General features: G+C 57.9%; 2 protein-coding genes across 6 annotated transcripts; both read right to left on the minus strand.

The window, feature by feature from the left end:
• Positions 1-783: 783 nt before the first annotated feature.
• On the minus strand, positions 784-4790 carry LOC307192962 (uncharacterized protein). The gene is made up of 2 exons (XM_079934338.1): positions 2574-4790; positions 784-2010 (listed from the first exon to the last, which is right to left on the minus strand). Exons 1-2 carry the CDS (start codon positions 4516-4518, stop codon positions 845-847), a joined length of 3111 nt encoding a protein of 1036 aa, XP_079790464.1. The 5' UTR covers positions 4519-4790; the 3' UTR covers positions 784-844.
• Positions 4791-13910: 9120 nt separating this feature from the next.
• MST1R (macrophage stimulating 1 receptor) lies at positions 13911-26536 on the minus strand. 5 transcript variants are annotated; one of them, XM_079934016.1, is made up of 20 exons: positions 25158-26536; positions 22340-22528; positions 22137-22265; positions 21793-21963; positions 20961-21121; positions 20439-20604; positions 20189-20325; positions 19609-19770; positions 19420-19513; positions 19053-19262; positions 18805-18951; positions 18562-18724; positions 18291-18392; positions 18009-18215; positions 17651-17731; positions 17318-17499; positions 17114-17223; positions 16686-16851; positions 16152-16288; positions 13911-14388 (listed from the first exon to the last, which is right to left on the minus strand). In XM_079934016.1, exons 1-20 carry the CDS (start codon positions 26403-26405, stop codon positions 14205-14207), a joined length of 4146 nt encoding a protein of 1381 aa, XP_079790142.1. In that variant the 5' UTR covers positions 26406-26536; the 3' UTR covers positions 13911-14204. The 5 variants fall into 5 exon arrangements, with proteins under 5 accessions (XP_079790142.1, XP_079790145.1, XP_079790144.1 ...); XM_079934019.1 differs by lacking the exon at positions 18805-18951; XM_079934018.1 differs by lacking the exon at positions 18291-18392 and having other exon boundaries at positions 18009-18239.
• Between the last annotated feature and the right edge of the window lie 740 nt (positions 26537-27276).

Below are 27276 nucleotides of genomic sequence, written 5' to 3' on the forward strand. Positions count from 1 at the left end.
GCCAGAGCCTCATCCCCCAGCTCAGGTTGTATCTCCCACCCAGGATTCAGGATTTATCAGCCCCCCACCCTGATTTCCTGCCCCAGGGAACCAAAGGCCAGCACTCCTATACCTTCATATTCTGACTGGCTGACAGAAGCACCTGCCAAACCAGCATAGAGCTCCAGCCAAGGTTCTGACTTTAGGAGGTATCTGCATTATCAGGCCAGCTCCCCCAGGAAGCCCAGACTCTGACAGGGACCCTCCTTGGGGGTAACAAGTGCTCCAGGGCCCCAGCCATCTGTAGAATTGTTTGGCTGTTGTCAATGTTGCTGGCCTCAGCGCCCCGTAGAGGGCCCAACATGGGGGAAGGCAAGCAGTCTTTTCCTCTGGAGCTAGGGGAGGGGGCTGCCCGCCCCCATGACTCACTCCAGGCTGTGTGGGTTATTACATTATGTTTGAAATTGCCATGGCAACGAGCTGGCAATCAAGGGTAATTGAGCTTGTCGCCAGGGCAACAGGGCAAAACCCACAGCTGCCACTCTCTGTGGTTGCCCTTGGGGTGCAATAAAGGTCAGGCTAGACCAGGGCCAATGTCAGCTGTGGGGCTGTGGGGCTCTCTGGAAAGGATAGGATTGCCAAGGCCCATGGAATTCCAGTGTGTAGAGGCAGGGTATGCCTTGGCAGTGCCAAGGGCCCCATCCCTGACCACATGCCTGGATCCCTGCCCTTCCCTCCACCACCCTGTGCCTAAAATATGCCACAGTGGTCAAAAGAAGCAGAACCAGAAAGAACTTTTATGTGCTCACAGATGGTACTTATAGATGGCCCATGGGCCCTCCTCCTCGTACTCACGGTGGCTGAGCTACAGGCTCTGGAAGGAGTCCCGGGACGCCATGATGGAGCCTCCAAGCCAAGCAGCAGCAGCACGGTGCAGAGAGCCCAGCACAGTGGCACCGGGGCCCAGCTCCTGTCTCAGGCACTCAGGAAAGCCACTCAACAGGGTGCCGCCACCGTCCAGCACCACACTGGCCAGCAGCTGCTCCTGCTGCTTGGCCTCCAGCCGGCTGATACTTAGGAGGGCTAGTTGTGGAAGGCCTGGCTGATTGAGGCCTAGAATATTGGGCTGGAAGAGGGCCTCGGGGCAGCAGAAGCACTCAGAGCCCAGTGTGATAACCTGCTTGTCTGCAAGCAAAAAGTCCACCCGGGCCAGGGCCTGGGCACGGGCCATCTCAGCTGTCATGTCCATGGGCACATAGCAGCAGGCCTCTTCAATCTGGTTGACCAGCCATGCCTTGAACAGTGACTGGCCACCTGCCGGCAACAGCTGAGCCAGGTATTCAGTGAGGTCAGCACCCGCCACATCCAGCCGGTAGGTGTCAAGTGGGGCCAGATCCCCGGTGATGATGGGTGCCACAGAGGAGGTGCCATGGCCACTGCCCAGCACCAGCCCAGTGGTCCGCCCATAAGCATAGAGTGCCAGCAGGGCCTGATGCACTGTCTGCATGGCTGGCACATGGAAATGCTCAAAGAGTATTTCAGCCACCTTTTCTCGGTTCGTGCATGGTGATGTGGGTGAGTCCGCCACAAGCACAGCCAGCTCCTCGGGCTGCACACCCAGCCTGCAATAGAACAGGTGCTGCCACAGCACCTCCAGTGCATCCCAGTCAGAGACCACTCCTCGATTCAGCACCGAGTAGGAACCCTCTCGGTTCTCAGGCACTGCGTACCTGGGCTGGCCGTGGACTGGATGCTGGAGCAGCTGGATGCGTGAGCGCAGCACACTGAGGACGTGGTCCTCTCCAGCCAGTCCACATCTGGTGAAGCCTGTGCCTGTGTCGATCACCACAGGTGCCATGTCCTGGTAGGGGTCCCGTGAATGGCGGCAGAGCACTGGGGACCGTACTGGCAGAACATCCATGGTGGGCACCAGCTCATAGCAGGCCCCTCGGAGAAGGCCAAGCTGCGCGACCACTGGCGAGTGTGTAATGTCCTCAGCTGTCAGCTTGAACCGGGGGCCGTGGGCAAGACCTTGCAGCCAGGACCAGGTGTGGTGAATGTGAGCAGGGAAGGCTGCTCCTCCCGCTCCCTGGGGCAGCTGCCAGCTTGCCAGGATGAGAGCCGATGTGAGCTGAAGCTTTGACCAGCACTGACACCAACATTTTCTCTGCTTACATAGACACAGGTCTCCTCAGGGGCCGGGGTCACCCGAAGTACCCCCACATGGGTAGGCGGGCCCAATGGCTCACCTTCCTGGCACAGGGTGGAGGCCTGACCAGGGTCCCTAGTGGTGGGGGGACCTCTTGAGAGAGTGGGCTTATTGGAGATGGGGGGTTCTTGGGAAAAGGGAGGCTGCCTAGTGAGAGAAAGCTGCCTGGCAATAGGGGCTCCAGTGAGAGGGGCCCGACCAGGAAGTGGGGGCTGCTTGGTGGAGGGGGCCTGCTCAGCTAGGGGTGGCTATCCAGAAAGGTGGGTCTGCCTGGGAAGGGGACGCTGCTCTGCAGAGGGAGGCTGACCGGCCGAAGGGGGCTGCCGGGAAAGGGGATGCTGCTCAGCTAGTGGGGGCTGACCACAGAGTGGGGCGTGCCCAGCACCTTTGACCTGAGGGCTGTCAGGGTGAGCAATAACGACCTCTTTCTGATTGTGGTTGCCTACATCCTCCTGGAGCAGGGGTCTGGGCACCTGCTGGTTTTTGGCTGGTGGTACAGGCTCTGGGGTCAGCTCTGAGTTCATCCACTGCAGTTTCTTGGCCTGGACCATAGAGGTGTCCTGCATCCTGGAGGCATCCTGCATCCAGATGGTGTGACTAGTTTCGGTTTTTTCAGCGTCAGGTTTGGACCAGCCAGGATCATAGGCATGGCTCAGTATCCTCTCTCCAAATTGGAGGGGCATACCCAGTGGAACATGCCCAGTGAGCATCCCCATCCTGATGGGTGTCTCAGTACCAGGGGAGCCTCGTGACTCCAGGTTGAGCCTGGCCTCTTTGGGAACCAGGGCCACCTCTCGGTAGCTTCCAGATGAAAGGCTGGAGGGCACAGGGCTGGACACCATGGGTGTGGTGGACCAGAAGCTAGAGCCATCACTGTCAGGGGAGAAGATGGGCATGGTCAATGGCCGGGTGGACAACGTATTTTCAGAGGCACAGATGGATGGGTGGCTGGGCATGAGGCCCACCAGCACTGCCCTTGAGCCCATGGGGTCATGGCACAGCAGCCCCGTTCTGGTGTTGCCCGTGGCCATATCAAACACCAGCACACGGTCTTCCACAGCATCCCGGAGCTGGCAGGTAGGGGCACTGGAGGGGGGTATCTGCATGGCTTCCTTGGGAGGCTGTACTGTGGGGGAGTTGCGGCAGGTTACTTGGTAGGCAGACGGCGGCACATTGGAGCAGGTGTTGCTGCAAGCATTGAGGGGCTGCTGACCTGGCTGAGAGCTGCAGATCTCCTGGTTACCCCGCTTGGACTTGGGGGTTTCTGGAGGCCCTGAGCCCAGTTTGGGGCTGCCTGGCCTGGAGGTACAGACCATGGGTTTCTCCACTTGGTTCTCAGGCTGCCTTGGTAACACCGGCCTTTGGGCAACCTCGAGCTCCTGGGCCTGGTCTGGGGACTCTTTTGGAGTGCGTGCTGGGGTGGCAGGCTCATCCTGAGAATGGAAATTCACTTTGTCCTGGCAGGATGTGACCCCTTTGGGAGACTCCAACTGGATAGACCATTGGTTGCCACATTTCCTGGGCAAGAGGTCTTGGGACAGGCCCTTGGTGATGGCATTGGTATCCATCAGGTGGTCAAGGTTGCAGGTGTAAGATTCAACTGCTGCTGACATTGAGATTGTATCCAGAGCTGGAGTATTTGCCTGAGTTGGAGTTGGAGTTGGAGGAGCCTGAGCCGAACATGGGCACTGGCCCTGGCCCTGAGCTTGGGCCGGAGCCAGAAGAGGACCTTGGGCTGCAGCTGAGCCATCCTCCCCTGAAAGAAAATACGGTAGCCACCGGCTCTTCCTAATGCCCAATGGGGCTATCTGTTTGGGGCTGCAGGGGCCTTTGCCCCAGCCTACTAGGACTTTAGCTGGAGCCTTGCCCTCCCCCGCCATCTGCACCTGAAGCCAGGAACAGCAGAGTCCGAGCTGGGCCACATCACTGGTGCGGTCACCGTGCCTGCACACCGGTAGGGCCAGGGTCCTGTTCTCTGTGACGAGATGTGTTTGGGCTCCCGCGATAGAGCCTGGAAACGAGCTAGTGGAGGAGAGTCTCAGGGAATCCTCAGAGGCCCGCTCACAGCCACATTGGGAGCTAACCTCAGCAGGGTCCCAGAGTTGCTGGTGACTGGGCTCGTGTGTATGGGCCTGGGAGGCTGAGCCATAGGACCCATCAAGGATGGCCTCGGTGGACAGTGACAACCCCTGCCTCAAGTATACAGATCCTGAGCTTATCCATGGTCCCTGGGACCCTCTAGGGCCACCGCCCAGCTGCTGGCTGCCAGCTGAGGGGTGGCCCTGGGAGCCCGATGGATCAGGGCCCCCGACTTTCTTGGTGACTTCCATAGTCCTGCTCCATGCCCTAGGTGCCCTGCCCCCACTTCGTTGCCATGTGTGGCAACCCCACACATCACAGCCCCCAGTGACCTGGGGGAGGGTGAGAGAGTGTGGGAAACCAGGGGCCCCACCCCCCTGAGGAATGGGGCCTGCCCAGGGAATCTTGAGAGGTAGAAAGGCCAAGGGACCCCAGTGAATTCTGCCAACCCTAGACTGGCCTCCTCTCTCCTTGCCAGCCAGGTGGCCACTCTGCCCAGGCCAGCCCTAGAGGGAGGGCAGTGCTCCTAGAGGCGAGAGCGTGTATAAGGCCAAGGGAAAAAGGTAGGCAGGGGAGATACTGAGGAAGCCCCTGGGTTCCCAGTTTACCTCAGATGCCAGACTTGGCTCTTTCTCCACATTTCCCACGTGGCAACTTGAGACGTAAGCCCTGACCCAGGGATGCAGTTCCAAATGTGTGACCCAAGGCCCCTGTGGGGGGCAAAGCCCCTTCACCACTCAGTCCTGCGAGGCAGAAGTGGGTGAGGGGCCCAGGCTCAGGCTCTAACTCCCCTCCCCCATGTTCCCCAGCTCCCGCTCCAGGGACAGCAGCTCCTTGGCAGTCTCTCTGCTCCAGATGGCTTTCCCCTGCCTGTGCCTCACAGAGCCCCCTCCCCAGAGTCACATGTCCTTGAGGCCCAGGACCAGTATCCCACAGAGGTGGGGATGGGGACGACACGGGTGGGAGTGGGGCCTCTGCTCAGAACCCTCAAGTCAGAATGTTCTAGCCTTTGTCATATTGTGTCAACTTCACCTTGGCCAGAAGGGGGGCAGAACACTGGGCATAGGGCTAGGCCACCAGTGGAAATTACAGGATGGGGCACAGTGGGGACACAGTGGTTAGGGGGCTGTCCACACAGTGGGCACAGGGCTGGCTACACAGTGCGGGTATGGTGGGTGCAGAACTGGGTACACATTGGGTACAACTGCATACGCAGTGAGGACAAGTTGGACAAAGGACTGGACTTGGGTAGCACACAGAAAAGAAAGCTATTAGACGAGGTGGGCAGTCCTACCCTCCATTTTGTAGATGGGCAGAGGGTCAGGGAGGAGTGGGACCTGCCTGGACAACCAGCCGAGGCCCAGATGTGCCCTGCAGCCACAGAGGACAGGCCTAGTTTGGGGAACTGACCAGTGCTACAGGCCTGAGTCTGGAGGTTCTGACTGGGGCGGGGTCAGACCTTCCTCCTTCCCCCAGCTATGAGCTCTGGGCCTCCTCCCTCTGTCCTCCAGGGCTATCCTTTCAGGCCTCAGTCTTTCTACCCAGGAAACAGGTTTGTGGAGAACGAAGCTGTAGTCTCGTCCTCTGAAGCGGTGTGTTTTCACAGAAGTTAAAAATAGTGCTTACGGTTGGCCATGGGGTGTGAAGCGATGTGACCAGGGACCAAGGCTAGCTCTGTGCTTCGTCTGCACCTTCCTGACTCGGCACTGGGCAAAGCCTGACTCAGCCATGTCTCAGGCCCCCGGACCCCCTCCCCCTTCCCCAGATGCTGCCTTCAGTTAAGAATGGGGATAGATGTGGCTGGACACTGCTGCTCACCACACACTATGGCCCAGGAAGGTGACAGAGCCCAAGGGTCTGTGGTCTGCACATGTGTGCATTCACACACACATACTTGCTGAACACTATTAACTTCATTAATCTCTGGCCCCAAGCAAACTGTTTTTTAATTTTGTTTTGTTTTTCCCCATGACAGAGATGCTAGTAGCAGCCTCCTGTGGTTGTGGGAGGGCTGGAGAAGCATGGAGGGAGGCCCTGAGTCCCTGCCTGTCCGACCACTGAGCCATCCCCCGACTCCTGCGAAAGTGAGGCATAATTCTCCCTTTCCGGGCTGGAGTCCTCATGAACAACGGATCTGAGAAGGGTGTGCCCCACTAAGGAAAGACCAAAGAAGGCAGCCCGGAGAGAGGAGAAAGCTTTTCCCACCTGGGAAGCAAACACCCCTTATAGCAATAAGAACAGTGACTGCTATTGACTGGGCCCTTCCTCTGTGCCAGGCAGTGCTGAGCACTGTAACCCAGCCTCACAGCAATTCAACAAGAGCCAGGTGCTGTCACCCTTATTTTATAAATGATGAAATCAAGGCACAGGGAAGAGAGAGAATTCACAGAGGTTGCAGCTAGTGAGTTGTAGAGCCAGAATCCGAAGCCAGGCCACCAGGCTCTGGACCCACACTTCAGGAAACTACAATGCCATCACAGGTGTCATGCGCAGGGCCACGTTGGCATGGACCCTGCTGGAGGGGAGCCAACATGCCTCCCTTCCGATTGCTGCAGCCCCAAGCCCCCACCCAAGCTGTAACCCACATGGCCCTGTTCCTCCTCCCAATAGCTTAGCAGGTGGCTCAGGCATGGGAGGGGGCATTTTCCTGGGGGGCACTAAGCCAGTGCCTCCCAGGAAGCTGTCAGTACTGAGTAGGGGCTAGTTACATACCCTGTGGGACCTGGCTGAGTCTCTTGTATTCAGAATTCTTGGCCTGCTGAAGCCCCCCTGCTTTATCCAGCTGAGGGGAGGGGCAGCAGGCAGTTAGAGAGGATCCCAGGCTGGGCCCCTTCTACCTAGCCCCCTCCTGCACCCACCCCTCATCCCCCCCATCCCCTCCCCCCTCATCAGGCAGGGACATTGCCCCTGTACCCCTCCCCCAAACATGTTTTTAAATAGTCTCTCACCAGGAAGAAGGGCATCCAATTCTATTTCTGATTCTGGAAAGTGAGGAGGGCCAACATGTTACCATGGCAACCTAGAGAGCCCCTCCCCCAGGCTGAGCCCATTCCCCAGGCTGAGGGCTGTCTGGGATGGAGGGGCCAGGAAGCAACAGGAAGGAGCTCAGTCTGAGGGTGAGGCCATACAGAGGCTCCTCTATGAGGGCGGGTTCCAGCACTGCCTCCCTTCACACTTCACCTGACCCGCTCCGGGCAGGCTTGGGGGAAGGCCCCAAACCCTGTGGAGAGGGTCAGACTTCAGAAGATGGGGACAGTCACCTCACTCTGAGAAACCCTCCTTCCCAGTGGATCAGGCTGGAATCCTCCTACCTAGGAGAACTTGAGGGTGGTGGGCAGGAAGAGCATCAAGAGGAGAGGCACAGAAGGCCCCATTCTACCTCATGACCAGCCAAGTCTCCCAGACTTGCTTCTCCAACACAGACATATTTTGGGCTCTGTTGTGCTCTCAGGTGTCAGCTCTGTCAAGTCCCTGGCCCTGCACTCTTCCAGTCTACCTGCCTTCCCCTCCCTGTACTCTGGGAAGACTCGACATCTCCAAAAATCTAGGATCAAAAGGAGCCTTAGGGACTTCCCTGGTGGCGCAGTGGTTAAGGAATCCGCCTGCCAACGCAGGGGATATGGGTTCGAGCTCTGGTCCAGGAAGGTCCCACATGCTGCAGAGCAACTAAGCCCGTGCGCCACAACTACTGAGCCTGCACTCTAGAGCCCGTGAGCCACAGCTACTGAAGCCTGCGCACCTAGAGCCTGTGCTCCGCAACAAAGAGAAGCCACCGCAATGAGATGCCTGTGCACCGCAACAAAGAGTAGCCCCCGCCCGTCGCAACTAGAGAAAGCCCACGTGCAGCAACGAAGACCCAAAGCAGCCAAAAATAAATAAATAAAATAAATAATTAATTAATTAAAAAGGAGCCTTAAAGGGCTCCCAGTGCAGCTAACCACTTGATAATGGAGTGAAAAGCAATGCCTGTTTCCCCAGAGGTTCATCTCTGCTTACTGTCCAAGGGCTCAGACACCAGCCCTCTGTCCCAGAGGCTGCACGTGGGTAGCACTTAGGTCTGTGGAGGGAGGGCACTGCAGGTAGGAGCACAGCCCAAGCAGAGGCAGGCTTCTGAAGAGACCCACAAGGACCTTGTGATCAACACTCTCTGGGTCCTGATGGGAAACCAAAGCCCCCCAGGAGGAAGGCTGTACCCTCTGTCTGTCTCTCAGCTCTACACCCAGCACTCTGTCTGTGTTTTCCTCTCCACCCTGTGAACTCTAACTTCCTGCTTCCCTGGAAGTCTCTCCTGTTCAGGGTGCACCCATTCCACAGAGGCAGCACCATGTTTGAAGGAGCTGGCACCTTCTCCCTGCCCCGCTGCTTCACCCCAAAGAAAGGCAGTCACGGTGCAGAAAACCCCAGTCCTAGAGGAAACTATGGCAGGGTGAGGGGTGATAATCCACTCCTCATCTGGGATGTGAAATGCAGAACCTGAGAGTGCAGGAGGACATGGCTTTTGAGCTTTAAGGCACAGGGAAATTTAAATAACAGATGTTTAAACAACCTTCCCTGCAAGCCATGGTGCAGTGACCCCTCTGCTGTGATGTGTTACAGCTTAAAAATAGCCCACAATGAACTGCTCTGAGCTCCAATTGACTCAAGCTTACGTAACTCTGCGTGAAAGATGGCCAGCCGCACCAGCCAGGAGGGAGGACAAGAGCACTGGCACCCCCCTGACTGCTGTCCACAGCTGGCTTAGGGGCTGCGGCCAGCTCCTCACCCTCCCTGGGAGCAGCCTCCCATCCAGGAGCCAGCAGCAGGGAGTGGGGGGAGGAGGCAGGACTTCATGCCTGGCAAGAAAAGACCTCCAACCACACCTGTGAAGGGGATGTAAGGAAAGCTGCCCTCCCTCAGGGTCCCTGAGGAACCCGGGCCCAGTGGAGGGTGGGGGTGACTTTACGAACAGATGGCTGGGGCTTCCCTGGTGGCACAGTGGTTGAGAGTTCGCCTGCAGATGCAGGGGACACGGGTTCGTGCCCCAGTCTGGGAGGATTCCCACATGCTGTGGAGTGGCTGGGTCCGTGAGCCATGGCCGCTGAGCCTGCGCGTCCGGAGCCTGTGCTCTGCAACGGGAGAGGCCACAACAGTGAGAGGCCCGCGTACCGCAAAAAAAAAAAAAAAAAAAAAGAACAGATGGCTGGACTTCCCTCTTCCCTGGTGGTGCAGTGGTTAAGAATCCGCCTGCCAATGCATGGGACACGGGTTCGATCCCTGGTCCGGGAAGATCCCACATGCTACGGAGCAACTAAGTCCGTGCGCCACAACTACTAAGCCTGCACTCTAGGGCCCGCATGCCGCAACTACTGAGCCCGTGTGCTGCAACTACTGAAGCCCGTGCACCTAGAGCCCGTGCTCCGCAACAATAGAAGCCACTGTGACGAGAAGCACGTGCACGTGCACCACAATGAAGAGTAGCCCTCCCTCGCCACAACTAGAGAAAGCCCACGCGCAGCAACGAAGACCCAATGCAGCCAAAAATAAATAAATTAAATAAATAAATTAAAAAAAAAAAAAAGGAACAGACGGTTGGGTCAGAGAGACCAGGGCAGGAGCCCACGTGGGCAAAGTGACTGGGGCAGCCCAAACAATTCCTTTCACCCTTTGAAGAGGGGCCTCCCCAGCTTGGAGAGACATGTCAGCAGGACCGATGCCTGGCTGAAGCTGTCGCTACGGTGGAGCCCAGGGGTGGAGCTGACTCTTTGGGGGTCTCTAAGTCTCCATGGTCCAGGCCGCATGGAGCCGGTCAGGGGGGTGGACTTGTAGCATGAGAGAGGGAGCTCTGGCTTCAAAGCTGATCAAATCCTGTGATCTTGGCCACCAGCTGCTGCTTTTGAGTCCCCTGCCTTCCCTGATGCATTCCCAGATTCCAACTGCCCAGTCCAAGACTGACCACAAGTGTGCAAGTGGCTAAACCAACAAGAAAGGCAACAGATTGGAGAGAAGGCAAGGATGCCCCTGGCTCTCGCGCTCCCTCTGCCTCTGCCCATGCTGAGCCCCAGGGATTCAGCAACTTCCCTCAGCTCCTACCACCTGAGCTCAGAATAGGAACCATCATGGGCCTGGCCCTCAAGCTCCCACAGAGCAACAGTGAGACAGGGGAGGCCCAAATACAAGGGCCCTCCTGCCACCTGCCCAGCAAAGGCTGGCTCTCAGGACCACTAGTGCATCTGCTTCCCTTCCAATGTTTGGGCTGCAGGATGGGTGGAGCAGAAATTGTGGGGGAATGGGTAGCTGTGGAGGGACAGGAGCTGGTCCTGGGCTCTCTTGGCATCTAGGCTCATTGGGTTAAAAAACCCAACTGGAACAAACCCCAAAAGAATGGAGGGAGAGACTGAGGCTCAACTGGCCCCCCTGTGCCAGTTGATGGGGAATGCTGGGGGTGGTTCATCAAGTCATCCCCCCTCCTCCAGGCCGGAGTAGCTCCACCTCCAAGCTGGTTGGACCCTCACACGGGCAGAACAGAGGCTCTGAGTGAAGAGATGCTTGGTTCCTGGGGTCTTCATGGAGGAGAGTTCTCCAGCCCAGCATGGAGTAAACGGTGTTTTTCATCAGGGCCTGGCAGATACTGGATCAGTGCTCAGCTACCGATTCCTGGGGCTGCTTCTCTCTGGGCAGAGGCAATAAGTGTGAGAGGTGCATCCCAGGCCTTCCTGAGCCTCAGACACTCCCAGCAGTGTCCACGTCCCCCAACCCCACCCGGCAGTGGAGGGTCCTGCTCTCTCCTACAGGTGCAGGGAGTTAGTTCATGAAATGGCACCAGAGGTGGACCCGGGATCTCACGGGCTGAACCAAGGGAGTGGCGGATGAAGCCACTGTCCCAGAAAGTTCTCAGGATTTGAAATGGGGCTGTGTCTAGAGCCCTCAGGTGTGACCCCCTAGAGAACCTTTGGATCCCTGAGGAAATTCTCTGATAGGCTGGGGCTTTGGCATAAGGGGAATCTCAGACCAGACTCATGGTCCCCTATCAAAGCAGGTCGGTCTACCCCATGCTTGCCCTCCAGGTGCCAGACAACAGCGACACCAGTGGGCAATCAGGAGGATGTGAGTCATCTGCTGCTTCCTCAGCCCCAGCTTCCATCCTGGCCTTCCTCCAGCCTTTATTGGCACCTGCTGGGCCCCAGCCCCACTGGAGATGAGGAGAGGAACTGACACCAGCTCTCCACAGCTCATGATGGCAATGCTGGACTCCCAAAGCCCTGGGAGAAACCCGTGCTCACGCCATCCCACCCTAGTGGCAGGCCCAGGCCCACCAGGGCCACCAGCAACCTTCTCCTTGGACCAACCATTATTCAGGCCTCCCCCAAGGCAAAGGCAGTCCAGCCTTCATTAGCCCTGGAAACCACTCAGAAAACTCCTGGTCCCCCAGCCCATCACGGGGCCGAGAACCTATCCTCCCTTCCTCTCCTTCCTGGCGGCCCAGTCAGGAATTGGAACCCTGAAGTAGTTCCAGCTCCCGACACTCCAGATGGACTTAGGACTATCAAGTGGCTCTGAGAAAAGAGTTCAGAGCTTGGGGGCTGCAGCATCAGGGACAGCGGGTGCAGCTGTGGCAAGCACCTGCTTAACTGTGTCCCCTCCCTGGAGAATCCTGGCCCTGGAGGCCCTTGGCCCAGAAACAGGCCCAAAGCCCCACATTCTGGCTACACAGGAAACCTGACATCCCCTGAGCTTCTTCCGTCTCCATTCTCCGGGACTCCTCTCCTCGCTAAGCTTCCCTCCCATCCAGAGACCCCCTTCTCTCTGAGTCCCTCTCTTATGAACAGAGAAGCCCATGGTCCATACGCTGCAGAGGCCCAGTGGGGAAGGAGCCTCAGTCCAGCTTCAGTGAAGCCTCTGAGCCTTCTTCTCACTCCCCACCCAGCTCCAAGCCCCGGGTGACCCTTAGATCCCCAAGATGAGGTTAGGGCACAAGGACTACTAGTTGGAGGGATGGAGACAGTCCTTTCCAACTGGTACGGGGACCACAGCTGTGGGAATGCTCCAGGACATTCCACTCACCTCTCTCCCAGCCTCAGGGGTGACACAATGGGGGAGAGAGAGCCCAAGGGTCCCTGGCAGAGCATGCAAGGCTACAACCTCCTCTGTGCCTGCACTCACGGGCATCAGAGGTGTAGGGGTAAACAGGCAGACGGAGTCCATCTCTTCCCCTCTCCAGCTCATAGGCCCCTGATCTTCAGACCCTTGCACTTGAGCGTGAGAGTCTCCTTTTAAGCTTTACCCCTGTCCTCAGAGTCCTTTGGGTCCCCATATTTGGGCCTCCCTCTGGCCTGAGATGACAGAGTAGGCAACAGATGGGTAGAAAACAGCTAGGCAGCTCCAGTCCCAAGGAGACCCCCACTCTGCTTACCAGGGAGCTCTTGCCTAAACCCAGGGTTCCATGCATGGCAGGGCAAAGAGCTGGGGACTCAAAGGGAAGGGAGCCTACGCCCTTTAGCGTGAGCCAGGGTCTCCCAACTAATGAGATAGAGGCCATGGGGGACCCGAGCAAGAGAGAGGAACCAGGACTTCCCTGGTAGCACAGTGGTTAAGACTCCATGCTCCCAATGCAGCAGGCCCGGGTTCGATCCCTGGTCAGGGAACTAGATCCCACGTGCATGCCACAACTAAGAGTTTGCATGCCACAACTAAAGAGCCTGCGTGCCGCAACTAAGGAGCCTGCCTGCTGCAGCTAAGACCCGGCACAACCAAACAAATAAATAAATAAATATTTTTTTAAAAAAGAGAGAGAGAGAGGAACCGCCATAGTGCATGTCCCGGGCTCAGTCACCCTGATACTCCAGTCATCCACACCAGCAGAGGCCAGCGACCCCCTCAGCATTGAGGGCACGGGGGAGGGATAGTACAAGGAGGAAGCTGTTCTCCTTCTCTGGTGGAGCCTGCCCCTCTAGTGGGTATTGTACAGTGGCCTTGACGAGTATAAATAGCCTAAGCAGTCTGCACCTTGAAGCTGGTGCCTTGAAAGTGTGGAGCTGAGGCCTTGCTGCTGGCTCATCTCTTTCAAGGCTGCAAGAGCAATGCTGGCAGGATTGGGGGGAAGGGGAGCAAGTCTCCATGACTTATCAGTGGCGGGGGGGTGTCGGGGGGAGTTGGGGGAAGGCCGCAGGTAGAGCAGGGAGCCCTGGAGTGGGGTTAGGGCCTGGGGAATGGGACAGGCAGACTGGGCAATAGGAGAAGCCAACCTGGCTGCTGCATATCTGGGTATTCAACCCACCCCTCTCGGTTCCATCCAAAAGCCCCCAGGACCCTGTAACCTGGATTTGGGCCTGGCCTCCCCTTCCTGTTCTCTGGAGCCTTCTTGCTGACTCAACCCCTTTCCAGCCTCAGGGTATTTGCATGTGCTGTTCACTCTGCCAAAAACTCCGCCCCCCACCCCCCCCACCGCTTCTGGCACAGTTCCCACCTGACAAAGTCTCAGCAAAAATGTCACCTCCTGGGGTGGTTTCCCTTACCTCTCTATTCATCTATCTAAGGCTATCCTCCATTCCCTCAAAGCAGCCTGTCTTTTTCTTCCATAGCACTTACCACAATTTGTAATTAAATATTTATTTGTTCATTTAATGATCTAAGGGCCAGTGGTCACCACTGAGTCCCCTGTGCCCAGCAGCCAGTTACACAGCAGACACTCCATAAATACTCACTGCATCAAGGATCCCATCACTGGCCCCCACTGGGGAGTGAGAGACCAATGTGCCTTGTAGCCCTCCTGTGCCCCTGAAGGTCAGGAGGCAGGGACAGGGACAGGGCAGAGGCCAGCCCAGAGGCAGCTTGGGGTTAACTCCCACCGCTATGCAGGTCCAACCCCCCAATGCCTGCCTGGGGCTGAGGTCACGTGGACTTTGGTGGCTCTGAGAGGGGCCGGGCCACCTATACTCCCGTGCACTGGTGGGGATGGTGACTATTCCAAGGGCATTTCTGCCTTGTCCGGGGCACCAGGGCCCACGTTCACGTAGGCCACAGGCAGCTGCACGTAGTGGTCCCCTCGCAACGCGGCCACCAAGCGTTCCACGTCCCCTGCCAGTGCTCCAAAGGTGGGTCGTGCTGCAGGGTCTGCAGCCCAGCAGTGCTGCATTACTGCGTACCTAGCGGGTAGAGGAAAACATGAGGGGCACGGTGCACCCCTACCCAGAGATTCTGTGTTATCCACCTGCTGTTAGCCCCCTGGCAGGCCACATGGGATGTAGAGCGGGTGACAGGGCCTGGTGCCTTGCATCAGCCAATTAGGGGCAGCTCTTCTCGACTGCCTTCCCACCCTGGCAGAGGTCAAATTGCCTCAGGGCTGAGAGGCTGGACTCCTGTGTCCTGTGACCTGGGTTATGTGATCTTGAGCAAGTTCCTTAACCTGTGTGTGCCTCTGGAGTCTTCTCTGATCACAGAGCTATTGGGGCATAAAGTGAGAGGATTCCTGTGAAGTTCTTAGCTTAGGCCCCGGCTCACAAGCTATCATGGTTATCATCACGTCTTCCAGGAAGGAAGCCCAGGTCCAGTGAAATGGGGATTAAAAGCCCTGAGATGTGTGGGGCAGCTCATTGCACCATGGATTCCAAGCAGAGTTTCTCTAGGTTTGTCTGTTGGGTCCTAATACATGACCCTTTATCTTGGAAATGTCATCCCTGCCTTAAATGATACTAAAAGTGACGTACACACAATAATCTCATATAATTCTCAGACCTCTGAGGGTGGTACTGTTATCATTCCAACTTCGCAGATGAGGAAACTGAAGCCCAGAGAGAAGGGACTTCCCCTGGTATGGAGGATGCCATGGTATGCCACCCAGTTTCCCCCCTTCATCCCCCCTGTGACTTCTGATGGCTCTTGGCTGAGGCCCCCTCTAGGAACTGGCCTAGGCAGAAAAGAAATGCCTCCTCCGAGCTCACACTCCTTCCTCAGGGACATCTGTAAGCAGTGACTAATGGAAGTCTGGAGCAAAGACCTGGGCCCCTTGGTCTCAATTTCAGAAAACTCTGAAGGGCCATCCCAATTACAGAGGTCCCCAGGGGATGGACTGCAGCCTCTGCTGCATCTGCATCACAGCCCAACTTCTCCCCCTACCTAGTCCTGCGTCCCTCGCCCCTAACCTACCAATAAACCCCCTGCATGTAAACCTCCATCTCAGAATCTGTTTCAGGGAGCCTGACCTGGAGGCAGATAGGCAGTGAAGTTAATTTCCCTTACTTTGAACCAGGTTCATTAGTGAAATAAATAATAAAAAGCAAAATCAAGGCAGGCAGGGCTGTGAGGAAGGGTGACTCATACCCTTCTGGAGCACAAGCTGGGTGAGACAGTAATCATCAACCACCTTTACCTATGACCTGGCTTTTCCTGTTCTAACCTCAAAGACCTCAGCACAGCTAAGGCATGCATGCTGCTTATGAAGCTGAACCACGCGACAGGCACTGATGAAACACAGCTGCTGCCATGCCTCTGGGAACAGGGAATCTGAAACTATATCCAATGAAGAAAACATTCTGATCTGGAGACGTGGAGGGGGCTAGTGTGAGAGCTAATGGAACCTTTCCTTGAGGTTAAGTAAGTGGAATAAATGGAAAACAGCCCCTCTTGGCGTGGTGAGGGGAGAAGAGTGCTGGGAAATCAAATCACTGGCCTCAACCCAGACTCTGAGTTGGGAATGGTGTTACCATGGCAACCATGATATCCCTCCAGCACCAAGCCTCGAACGGTGGTGGAACCACAGATGAGGAAACTGAGGTCCAGAGAGAGTCCCTTTCTAGGTCAACCAGAGAATCAGTCAGAGAGCCAGGCAAGAACTCTGTCTCTGGCCCCCTCCTCCCCTCCTTGTCTCTGGGGCCCAGCTCCCTCCCCATCGCCATTTCCACATACTCACAGAGAATCAGGGCAATACTCAGGCTGGGGCAGGCGCCGACCCTGGGCCAGGAAGTGCATGAGGTCAAAAGGGTCGATGTGGGGGTACGGTGGGGCACCCCGTGTCAGCAGTTCCCATAAGAGGACACCAAACGACCACTGTGGGAGGGGACAGGTGAAGGGACTCAGCTCTCGCCCTGGGGAGGACAGGTGGGCCCCCCCCCAGGTCCTCTACCTCCTAGAGCCCTCTAGCTGGAAATGAGGGGCTCAACGCCCCCAGTCAGAGCCCATTCCTCAATACTTCACAAGCATTTCCCTCTGTCCCCGCCCACCACCAGAGCCGTCCAGAGCTGGGGCTGGGCAGGGCCTGGATTGTCTGTGAGAAGCCAATGAGTTCACAGCCTCCTCTTGCCCTGACACCTGCCCAGAGGTGGACGAATGGGCTGTGGGGCTGCCCAGCGTGGGGATTCCCTGGGCTCATCACCATCCGGAGATCAATGGGCAAGGCCAAGTGTTCTCTGAGGCCGTGTGGACTCTGGGGCAGGTGGGGCCTAACCACGTCGGACTTGGTGGTGAATCTGTAGGTCTGCAGGCTCTCTAGCGCCATCCATTTGACAGGTAGGCGAGCATGGCGGCGCTGTTGGACACTGTAGTACTCCTTGTCCAGGACATCGCGGGCCAGACCAAAGTCAGCCACCTTGACTGTGAATGACTCATCCAGCCTGGGAGGGGAGAATCACACTCAGGACGGGCCCCCACCAGGCCCTGAACCCACCTGTTTCAGACCCTTACAAGGTTTCTGAGCCACAGTGTCCGACTCAAGCCTGCATTGGGCAGACAGGAAAACTGAAGCCCAGAGAGGGAAGGACATGCCCAGGGCTGCACAGCAAGGACTGGAGCATGGGCCTTCCCTGAGGCACCTTTAGCTGCACGCCCTGGTGCTCTGCCCCTTGGCTTCACCCCAACCTCACTCTGGCTGCTCACATGCAGTTCCGAGCAGCCAGGTCCCGGTGCACAAACTTCTGCTCTGCCAGGTACGCCATGCCACGGGCCACCTGCAGGCCGAAGCTGATGAGGTCCTTCACTGTGGGGCTCTGGGGGCACAGGTGGGTCAGTAGGCGAGGACGGAGCAGCTCCATCCCCAGCTGTTGCCCAAGCCCCCCAATCCAGGGCCAGCTGAGCACTGACCCGCTGGGGTGAGCGGATGAATTGGAGCAGGTCTCCGTGGCGCATATAGGGCAGCAGCACGCGGGGCAGCCCTTCAGGCGGCAGCACGATACCAATAAGAGCCATCACATTTGGGTGGTGCAGACTGCGCATGAGCAGCCCCTCACGCAGGAAGGCCTCCACCTCCTGCACCTCCGTGATGCCTGCAGAGAGGCTGGAGTCAGGCCCAGGGCAGGGAGGCCCTTTACAAGGGTCAGATGGGGAAACAGAGAAGAAAGGTCTCCTGCTCAAGGTCACTCAGAGCAGTGGTAGCACAGCAGGGACGAGTATCCTCCCAGCCTCTGCTCCACTTACGACTCAGCGACTTGATGGCACAGTGGATTTGATTCTGGGCCTCGTCTGTGTATTCTCCATGGTAAACAACTCCAAAGTGACCTGATGAGGGAGAGACAGTGAGAGGGGGCCCAGTGCCCAGGGCTCACACCATACCCTCCCACTGGCAACCAGACCTCAGAGCCCCTACTGGCCAACCTGACATTAAAGACAAGCAGCAGCTTCATGATGGCAGAGCCTGCAGCCCTCCCACACCCACGTAATCTGCACCAGAACCCACGGAAGACAGAATTCCTATTTCACAGATGAGCAAATGGAGGCTCAGAGTCCTGCTCAACTATCCCTTGAGCCCCAACCCCATCTGGCCTGGCCCCCATACCTTTGCCAATGACTCGGTCAGTGTGGGTGACTACCCACTCGTGGGGAATCAGTACATCCTTGACCTCGGCCAGGAGTGCAGAGTTCAGGTCCCCAAGCTGGATGGACTCTTTCCGCAGCAGTGCGACATGGGACCCATCCCCGTTGCCTGAGAAGGATGTTCTGTGGACCTGAGTGGTGGAATCCCGGCTATCAATGGCAGGGGCTGCTGAGGAAGAGAGGGAATGAGGGGCTGGTGGACCAGAGAGTATGGTCCCAGCTTCTAGCACCTCCACCATCTCACCAAGGCCATTTCTATAGTCAGAGCTTGAGCGGAGCAGAGGCAGAGGCATGGCTCCAGTGGTCCGGTCCAGGGATGCCAAGTCATCCAGGTTCGGAGAAAGGACTGTGGAAAAATGGCTCCTGGTAGCCAGCCACTCCAAGCTCCTAGAGGCTGACCCCTACCCAGGAGGTGTGGGCAGACCCCTAAGGCCTGGGCAGAGAGAGGATATAGGGACTTGGAGATGTCAGAGTTTGGGGGTGGGGTTGGGTCAGGATGGGAGTGGAGAGCTCACCTAGCTGTTTTCTCTGGTGGTAACTGAAGACCAGTATGGTGGCCAGTACAGCCACAAGCAGGAGCAGGGCCAGTAGGACACCGAGGAGTGTGCTCTGTGGGACCCCTTCCAGACCTGGCCGCACTACCTTGCCCAGGATGTGACACCCACCATCCACGCAGACCTGGAGGAAGGTGGCAGTTCAGGCCCAGCCTGTAGGTCCTCAACCCATGTTTCCCATAGAGGGCCAGCTGAGCTGCCTACCTGCAGTGGAGCACCATCCTTGCCAAGTTGCAGGGCGGGGGGAAGGGGGCAGACAATCACATCCCCCCGCAGCTCATGCTGGCAGCTCTCACCACCCACGGTCACGTTCACATCCACACAATCAGCCACAGCGCCCAGCCCAATGTACTGCAGAGACAGTCATGAGGGCTGGCCATTGCCCCCATCTCTTCCGGGCAGGCTGCAGCCTTAACGCTCCACTGTCTCCACCCCCTATCCTCCCCACTTACCTCAAACTTAACGGCATGCTCCTCAGGCTTCAGTGCGACCAGGTCCATGCTGGGTGGGTGGGGTGGGGCCAGGAAGCGAAAGCCAGGCAGTGTGAAGCCAGCAGCTCCATCCCCCTGGGCACTCAGGTTCCCCGTCACCCACCCCTGTGGTCCTCGGACCACGTATTCGGGCAGGCGGCACCAGTGCTGCTCCGGGAGCTGCCCCTCACACTGCTGGGTCCATGCGAGAGTGGTTAGCCCGGTATCCCACCTACAGCCACCCCAGACCCCTCAGCCCAGCATGGGCTGGGGCTGGAACTCAGGGGACTGGTGTGGCCTTCCTCCCTCCTGGCCAGTGCCCACTCGGCAGCTACCAGTGCCCACTCACCCTGTTCTCCACTGCCCTGCGCCCATCATGGAATGACAGCACGAGGTGCCACACTGAAGTCAGATGCTGGCCATGGATGGTGACGTGGGAACCACTGTGGAGGAGAGCAGGGTGGTGGACTTGGGGTGCTCTCCGAGGCTGGATCCCTCATTCTTAGGAGACCAGAGCGGGCAAGGAGGTGGCACTTACGTGTAGCCACAGTTGGGGCTGATACCCAGCATGATGGGGTCTTCCTGATAGTGGAAGTTCCAGGAGCCAGGCACTTCGGCGCCCCCCACCTGCAGGCGAATGGGAACGCGGGCGGTAGCAGTCCCGGGGGGTGTGGTACATAGAAGTTGCCCCTCGCTGACCCTGCAGAACAGGGGGATTAGGCTCAGGGGCACCCTCCATGTGATGGCTAGGCCCGACTCCTCCAGGAGCCTGCTGACCCCTCCCAATTCCTCTGTTGGTCATCTCCACAACTTGCCCATACTCCATGGGTCTGTCTGAAGATAGGGTGGTCCCAGAAAGGCCTCCAAGAAGTCAGGGAGGGAACAGGTTCCCCCCACAGCCTTGGCTGCAGCCAGTGGACTCTGTAATGGGCTCTCTTGCCATCCCAAACCACCTCTGGGCTGGAGGGAGCAGAAGACACTTCTTCCTGGACCTGTTCCCTACACTGAGTGACTGAGCCCTCCTCCCCCTGCCCTGGCGGGGATTCAAGCCCCACCTGGTGAGGGCTCCCCTACGTGGGACCCTGTGGCCTCCCATCCCCTTTCCCACTGGCACTTACCGTTTCAGCAGGCACTCAGTCCCATTGACCAGCACAGCCCGGCTGGTGCCAACAGACAGGCCTTGGCCTTCAAGGGTGAGGCAGGTACCCCCTGCCCGTGGACCAAAGAGGGGTTGTACTGCTGTCAGCACGGGTTCCTAAGAGGGCATGGAGGTGGCTTAGCTTGGAGCAGGAGGCACTCCACTCTAAACTCTTCCCTGCCCGAACTGCCCAGTTGGCCAAGGGCACAAACAAGGAAAAGTGGCCTCACCATGAAAGAGAAGCCTCGCAGCATGGAGGTGCCATCTACCCGGAAGTGCTTGCCCAGTGGCATGTTGGTCACAGTGAGGCTGACGTTGGCAGGCCCGGCTTCCTGCGTGCCCAAGGGCTCCAGTTCACACTCAAGCTCCTCTACAAAGTCCTTCCGGGGTACTTGGCTGGGACATCAGGGGAACTCAAGGTCAGCCAGGGGTCACACAGGCCTGGTTGCATGCCCACCACAAATCACAGGTCTCATCTGAGCTTGAAGATAGCATCTCTCTAGCCATGGCTTCATCCAGAGTCGGCAGGATCTGACGGGGAAGGGACTAGCTTTGCCATGACTCAACAGACAGGTAGGGCATATGTAGGCTCAAGAAGGGACAGAGATGTCCCCCCAGACAGAAAGCAACCAGAGCTACTACAGCTTGCCTCATACCTCCTTGCCCCATACAAGCAGAGGACAGGGTCTCACAGGGAAGGGGCTGCTTGGTTATCCCCATCAGGGATAGAAAGGGCAGGGACCAAGTCGTACCTGAGGTTTGAGTTGCCTTTGAGCAGCAGTCGGCAGGGACTTTGACCCACAGTGACCTGATGGGTGCCCTCAGGCACCAGACCAGGAGGATGTAGGTAGAAGTTGGAGCCACACAGGGTCAGTCTTGTGCTGCCCCTTAGGGGTCCACTGTGGGGGCTGAACTGAGAGGGGAGGAGAAGATAGCCTGAGTCCCTTTACGGGTCAGGACTCTCAGCCCTGTCTGCCCCTAAGTTTTCTTAGGGGCCACACTCCTTGCCTGCCCCACACTCCAGTCACTCTAGGTCACTTGCTTGTCCTCACTCAATACTTTTCTGCCTCTAAGTCTTTGCATGTGCCATCCCCTCTGCCAAGAATACCCTCCTTGGGACTTCCCTGGTGGCACAGTGGTTAAGAATCCGTCTGCCAATTCAGGAGACACGGGTTCAATCCCTGGTCCGGGAAGATCCCACACGCCGCGGAGCAACTAAGCCCATGTGCCACAACTCCTGAGCCTGCACTCTAGAGCCCGTGAGCCACAACTACTGAAGCCTGCGTGCCTAGAGCCCATGCTCCGTGACAAGAGAAACTACCTCAATGAGAAGCACATGCACCGAAATGAAGAGTAGCCCCCGCTCACCGCAACAAGAGAAAGCCCGTGCGCAGCAACGAAGACCCAAGCCAACGCAGCCAAAATAAATAAATAAATTTATTAAAAATTAAAAAAAAAGAATGTTCTCCTTGTAAACACTGAAGACATCCCAGGCCTGAGGAAGATCATGGTTAAGACCTGCTGACCTCCACCCCAGGCCCGGTTTGTCCCACACTTACCTGTGCCCTGCCAGGTAAGCCATACCTTAGTAAGCTCGGGTGGGCAATGGTCCTGTTGCCAGGAGCCAGGACAATCCTTCTGCCGGCCACACATGCCCCCACACCATCCACAGCCCATGAAACGCTGTGCCCGCAGGCAACGCCCACAGGTAAGGAAGTGGCGGCAGCCAGGGCCCTGGATAGGTACCTGGAAGACCTTGGACAAACAGGTGGCTCAGGGGTGGCTGAAGGGGGAGACTAAGCCCCTTAGACCCCCTGGTCCTACTGTAGATCAGGGTGGGGGGACCTGTGTGTCAATGCCTCCTTGGATCTGATGGAGAAGCTGTGCTCCCAACAGCCCGGCCCCGGGCCCTACCCTGCCCACCTTACCTGGTCCCCAGAGGCAAAGAGCAGGTGGTCCCCAAGGCGACTGACATCCCGATGCACAGGCTGCCCATTGCTGCCCAGTGAGAAGTTGGACACGTACAGCAAGTAGTTGAGAGACCTGGCCAGCTCCACCTGGGACAGGTCGGCTGTGAGCAAAATGGGAACGGGGATGCCGGGACAAGGGGCCGTGGAGATGAGGGACCTACCTGCAGGATGCGCCCATCGGCTGTGCCCATGTGGGCCACTGTGACATTGTTGAGACGTGTCACGTGCAATGCAGTGACCTGCGCTGGTCCTAACAGCCCGTTGAATAGGTCCACCCGTAAGAGGCTGCTGCTGACCAGCAGAGGGAAGTGGCGGCAGCTGGTTTTGGGGCTGGGAGCCACCAGGCCAGGCTGGGGAGGGTCAGGGAAGGAGTCAGGGCTCATCTCCATGAACTGACCCCTTGGGGCTTCTGTCAGTGACCACAGCAGCCTAAACTCCCACCCCTCACCTGGCCTGGCTGGAGAAGGCCCCAGTCCTGCCAGTTACCCCACTGCCTCCATGGGGCTCTCAGATGTAGCAAGGCCAGGGAAGAAGGCCAAGGCTGGAACGCTGGCTCCCCCTACGCCTTGCCCTACCCTGCCATGGCCATTCTCATAATGAGTTACTGAGTTTTACAGAGCCAACCCCATTCTGTCCTCACAGCCACGCTGTAGAGTGGGTTCTCTCATCACCCCCATTTTATAGATAAGGAAACTGGCTCAGAGAGGTTTGCTCACATGTCAAAGGCCTTATCGCCTCTCAGAAGACGAACCAGGTCGGAAGTCTGAGCTCCTGACCAGAGTCCTCTCCTGCCCCCTGCTGGTCCTGCCCTGCACTTCAACAAACCCTGTCCCCTCTTCAGCCTTCAGTCTCTCCACCTGCTTAAGGGGCTGAACTCTGAGGTTAACTGGCCAGCACAGGGTTGGTAACGTCGTCCTTCTCCCTCAGATGCCAAAGGTCTTTCTGTACCTCCAGCTTCTACCTGTACTTCCTTCAGGGTACGGGAGGGATAAACCAAGGCCTGAAGGCCCGGGTAAGAGGAGACACTAATTTCTCCCCTGCTCTTAGCAGGTGGGTGTTTGGGGGACACTCAGTGCCCCAGTGCAGAGCTGTGGAAGCTTCTAGGAAACCAGGCAGTGAGGGTATGGATGCAGGGTATTGGAGCTGGGTGCAAGGTGGAGGCAGGGCTCTGTAGCCCAGTAGCTTGGGACCCTCCCTTGCCAACCCTAAGGGTACTCCTCAAGGCTGATGGAAGGCCCCTATCAGACTAAGTATGCTTAACTCAGTCCTGAGACCTCAGTGCTGATTATAAGTCTTGGGAACAAGACCTCAGCATAGAGCTGGGCTCTGAAACTCCACACACTGGGTCTATAGGGTGGGTGGGTGGGGACTCGGACTCTGTCCTCACTGGAGGTGAGTAAAAGTCCTCGCCCTAGCAGGAAGCCAGCCAGGTGTTTTCAGTATGACTCAGGGACAGGTGGGGCTGTGGGGTGGAATAGAGGCCCTACCCTGGTCAGAGCTGCACCGCTGCCTGTTTGCCCCTGGGCTCCAGGGCTTGAGATTAGTCCTTTTGGAGCCTTGCACTGCCAAGTCGTGCTGGGTGTCTTCTGATCCCCTGACCACTAGCCAAGTCAGGGAGAGGTTCTGACTCCCCAGAGAGAAGGAGAGGAGGGCAGTCAGGGCTGCCCAGACCCAGACTAGGGATCTCAACCCCTAGGGCCTCCTCAACCCAGAGGGAGTCAGTTGAAGGAGGGAGGCAGAAGATCCCCCCACCCCTCATTGTGTGTAAATTCTCTCCCACCTCTGGGGCATCAATCAGAGCGAAAGGAGTCAGTGAAGAATATCACAGAAGGGCCAGAGCCCCAGGGCAGCCAAAGACTCAGAGAGCAGTGACTGTGGGTTAGCTCCGTGAAAGGCCACTTGTCCAATGCCATTTGTTTGTTCGTTCACCCCATTTCCTTGGCGTAATCTCTTGTAACGTAGGGTGGGACTGTTTCAATGGCTTCAAGGGATACGGTTTTGGGTTTGTCATCAGGGAAGCATTTTAAGGAATGTCCTCTTACTCTCTGCTCTAGCTCCCTGACACCATGGCTGAAGAGAACCTGGGTAGGGTCTGCAGGAAGGAGCACCTAGTTCAACATAGGCTGGGAGACCTCCTGCCTGGGGTGAGAAGGGCCCCATCTATGGTGAAAGTCTGGGACTCCTACATGGTGAACCAAATCCAACCAGCCCCTCCTAGGCCTTTACTCATCCCCAGATGTTTAGTTGCTTGCACAAGACCGGGGTGAGCCTCCTGGAATTTACTAGAGCCAAGCCACCTTCTCACTATGTCTTGAATCCTCCCCCAGTCACCCCATGGAGAACAATCAGGGGTGAGTGGGTCCAGAAAGCCCAAGGCATGCAGGCTCTCTGACAAGCCCCCATCTTCCAAGGCCCGGAAGGCTCTCTGGAACAGGGGTGGAGGGGAGCATTCTCTGACAACTCCTGCCCCACCCTCTTGAGAAAGCAGAGCAAAACAAGTATTCCCGCAGGGAAAGCGAAAACGTGTTGGTGAGTAGATGTGAGTCTGGGTGAATTTGTGAGTATCTGCCTGTGGGGGGGAGGGTGCTGTTTTTTTGTGTGTCCCTAAGGGTATATGTGGTGGGCAGGTAGGAAGGGACAACCATCGTTGTACCCAGAGTTTGGAAGTGTGCCTGGTAGAGAGACAGTTATGATGTAATCCAATTTTCACATAACAAGAGAAATTACCTAAAAAAGCAAGGGGCCACGGTAAGTGAGAGGGTGAAAGAGCAAAATGGTGTAGCAACAGGGTCTAGCCTGGCTGGGAGATGAGCTTCCAGTGTGGCCTTTGTTTGGCTGATTCCCTCACACCACCCCCTAAGAAACTGGGTGGAAGAGAAAACTTCTCCCTGCCTGCCCTCCCCGTCCCAGATCCTCTCAGTGCTGGAAGAGAAGCATGTGCACACTGCTCACAAGTGAGGGCCCTTTCTTTCTGCTCACCGGGTCAGGGCAAAAACTGGGCAACTGGAAGAAGTCGAGGCCTCGCCGGAGGCCAGGGTGGACAGGAGGCTCACAACAGCGCTCCACACCCTGCTCGATGAGAGTGTCCAGCAAGTCTACAGGGAACGCACAGACGACAGAGTTGGGATCCACACCTGGGCCGCTGTCTCTGCTAGCCGAGAAGACCCCGAATAGCACTTCCTGGCCCTCAGCGATGCTCAGCTCAGTGGCCAGTCGCCCGCCCACTGGAGCAGCATGGGCCGCCTGCAACACCGGGTAGGGCTGTGCGCCCTCATGGGCCGCGCGTCGCCGGCGTTTAGGTGCAAAACGGCAGTCGAGGACCAGCTCGCGGTAGTCGCCCAGGTCAGTCTCGACAGCGCTGAGCCGTACCAGGCGCGTGTGTAAGGCGCCAGGAGCATCTACCACGTTGGCTGGCTGCACAGTCAGGAAATAGACGAAGGCTCCTGCACGGAAACTGTACACGTATTCGATGCGGTAGGAAGCCAGGTGCTCAGGCATCACTGACAGTGCTGCAAAGCCTGGTGCAAATCCTGAGGCGTCGGCCTTGAGGCGCCGGATGGACACTGATCGTGGGCTGAAGCTGGCGGCCACCGCCGAGTCCAGTGAGGATGCCACGTAGAAGTAGGAGGCATGACCCTGCTCAACCACGGTCATGAGGGTGCCCAGCGGGCTGGCTACACAGTCGGGACAGTCCTCCGGATGATTGTGGTGCGCCGAGAAAAGGCAGACTGGTGGCGCCAGGTGCAGGGCTGTCCCGCGGGGCTCTAGCTCATGCAGGAAGCAGCGTCCCCGAAGGCTGGAGCCACAACTGATCAGTGCAGGCAGCACCGGCTCCAGCACCAGAACCTGCGCATCTGTGTCTCCCGGTGGGCCGTGGGGGCCTGGGCCACAGGCCGCACACGTCTGGCAGCCAGGGGCCCCAGCAGGGCCGGTGGCCAGGCTCTCAACTGGCTGCAGATCAGGCCCAAGCACATGCAGGCGATTACGTGTGGCCACGAACACGGCACTCCCTTCCCTGCCGCCCTCGTAGGTTGCCACAGCCTGTACCGGCCGGCCAGCCGAGAAGCTGGGCACCAAGTACTCCACGTCAAAGTCGCAGGAGGCAGCATAGGGGATGCGCGGGCACTGCCAGGACCCTCCCGTCTCGGGCACCGCCGGTAGAAGCAGCAGCAGCAGTAGCAGCAGTAGTAACAGGAAGGGCTGCAATGGCGGCGGGTGGAGCTCCATCGAGGCCCAGATGGCGGCCCGCGGAGGTTCCTGCAGGCCCGGGCCTGGCTGGGAGCCAACGAGAAGTCTGGGTTTGGACAAGCGTCGAGCGCCGGTCCTGGGAGCCCTGGGGCACCGACCCCACCAGGACTCCTGAGATGCCCGCCGCCTTCTCCTGCCCTCGGGTCTGAGCACCTGGCGCGGGCGTACACACACGCAGAGAGGCCGGGGCTTGGAGCAAAGTCTGAGTGCCAGGGGCGGGGCGGACGGGGCCAGGGTGTGGGGGCGGGGACGTGGGCGGGGCCTGCTCTATGGCGGGGCCTGCTCTATGCCTGGCCTAGCCCAGCCCTTCTGCCTGTTCGACTTTCCTGGCCTTCGGAAGCCTGGGTCCTACACCTACACTTGGTCCCCTTTTTCTCAGTGGCCTGTGGGTGGGTGTGCGTAGAGTGGCCTGGAGAGAGGTTAAGTAGATCTGAGCTGTCCCGTCCTGCCCCCCACGACCGACTGGGCGAAGTGAGGGGGCGTGTTGCCCCAGCGCATTTGAGGACCACCTGGCCTATTTCTTCTCTTAGCGCCAGGATACAGCAACATCCTCAGACACTCGTTCCAGGCAGGGCCTGGGGGACCCACCGTGTGGGAAACAGAGGCCAGGAATGTGTGGAGAACCAGAGGGAAGGTGTGGAGAGACCTCAGGAGTGGCACTAGCCTCTGTGGGCAGAGACTATCCCTCTGTGGGCCTGCCCTGGGTTGACAGCGACAGGATGGTGTCAGCATGGTGCATTGCATCCCGCCTGCCCAGGGCAGGTGGGATTTATAAGATGGGGCCAGCCCTGTTGGCTGGACATTAGAGTCAGAGGAGAAGCAACTTATGTGGAGGCCCAACCCTAGCTCT

Source organism: Stenella coeruleoalba, assembly GCF_951394435.1.
Source record: "Stenella coeruleoalba genome assembly, chromosome: 10".
Taxonomy (NCBI): domain Eukaryota; kingdom Metazoa; phylum Chordata; class Mammalia; order Artiodactyla; family Delphinidae; genus Stenella; species Stenella coeruleoalba.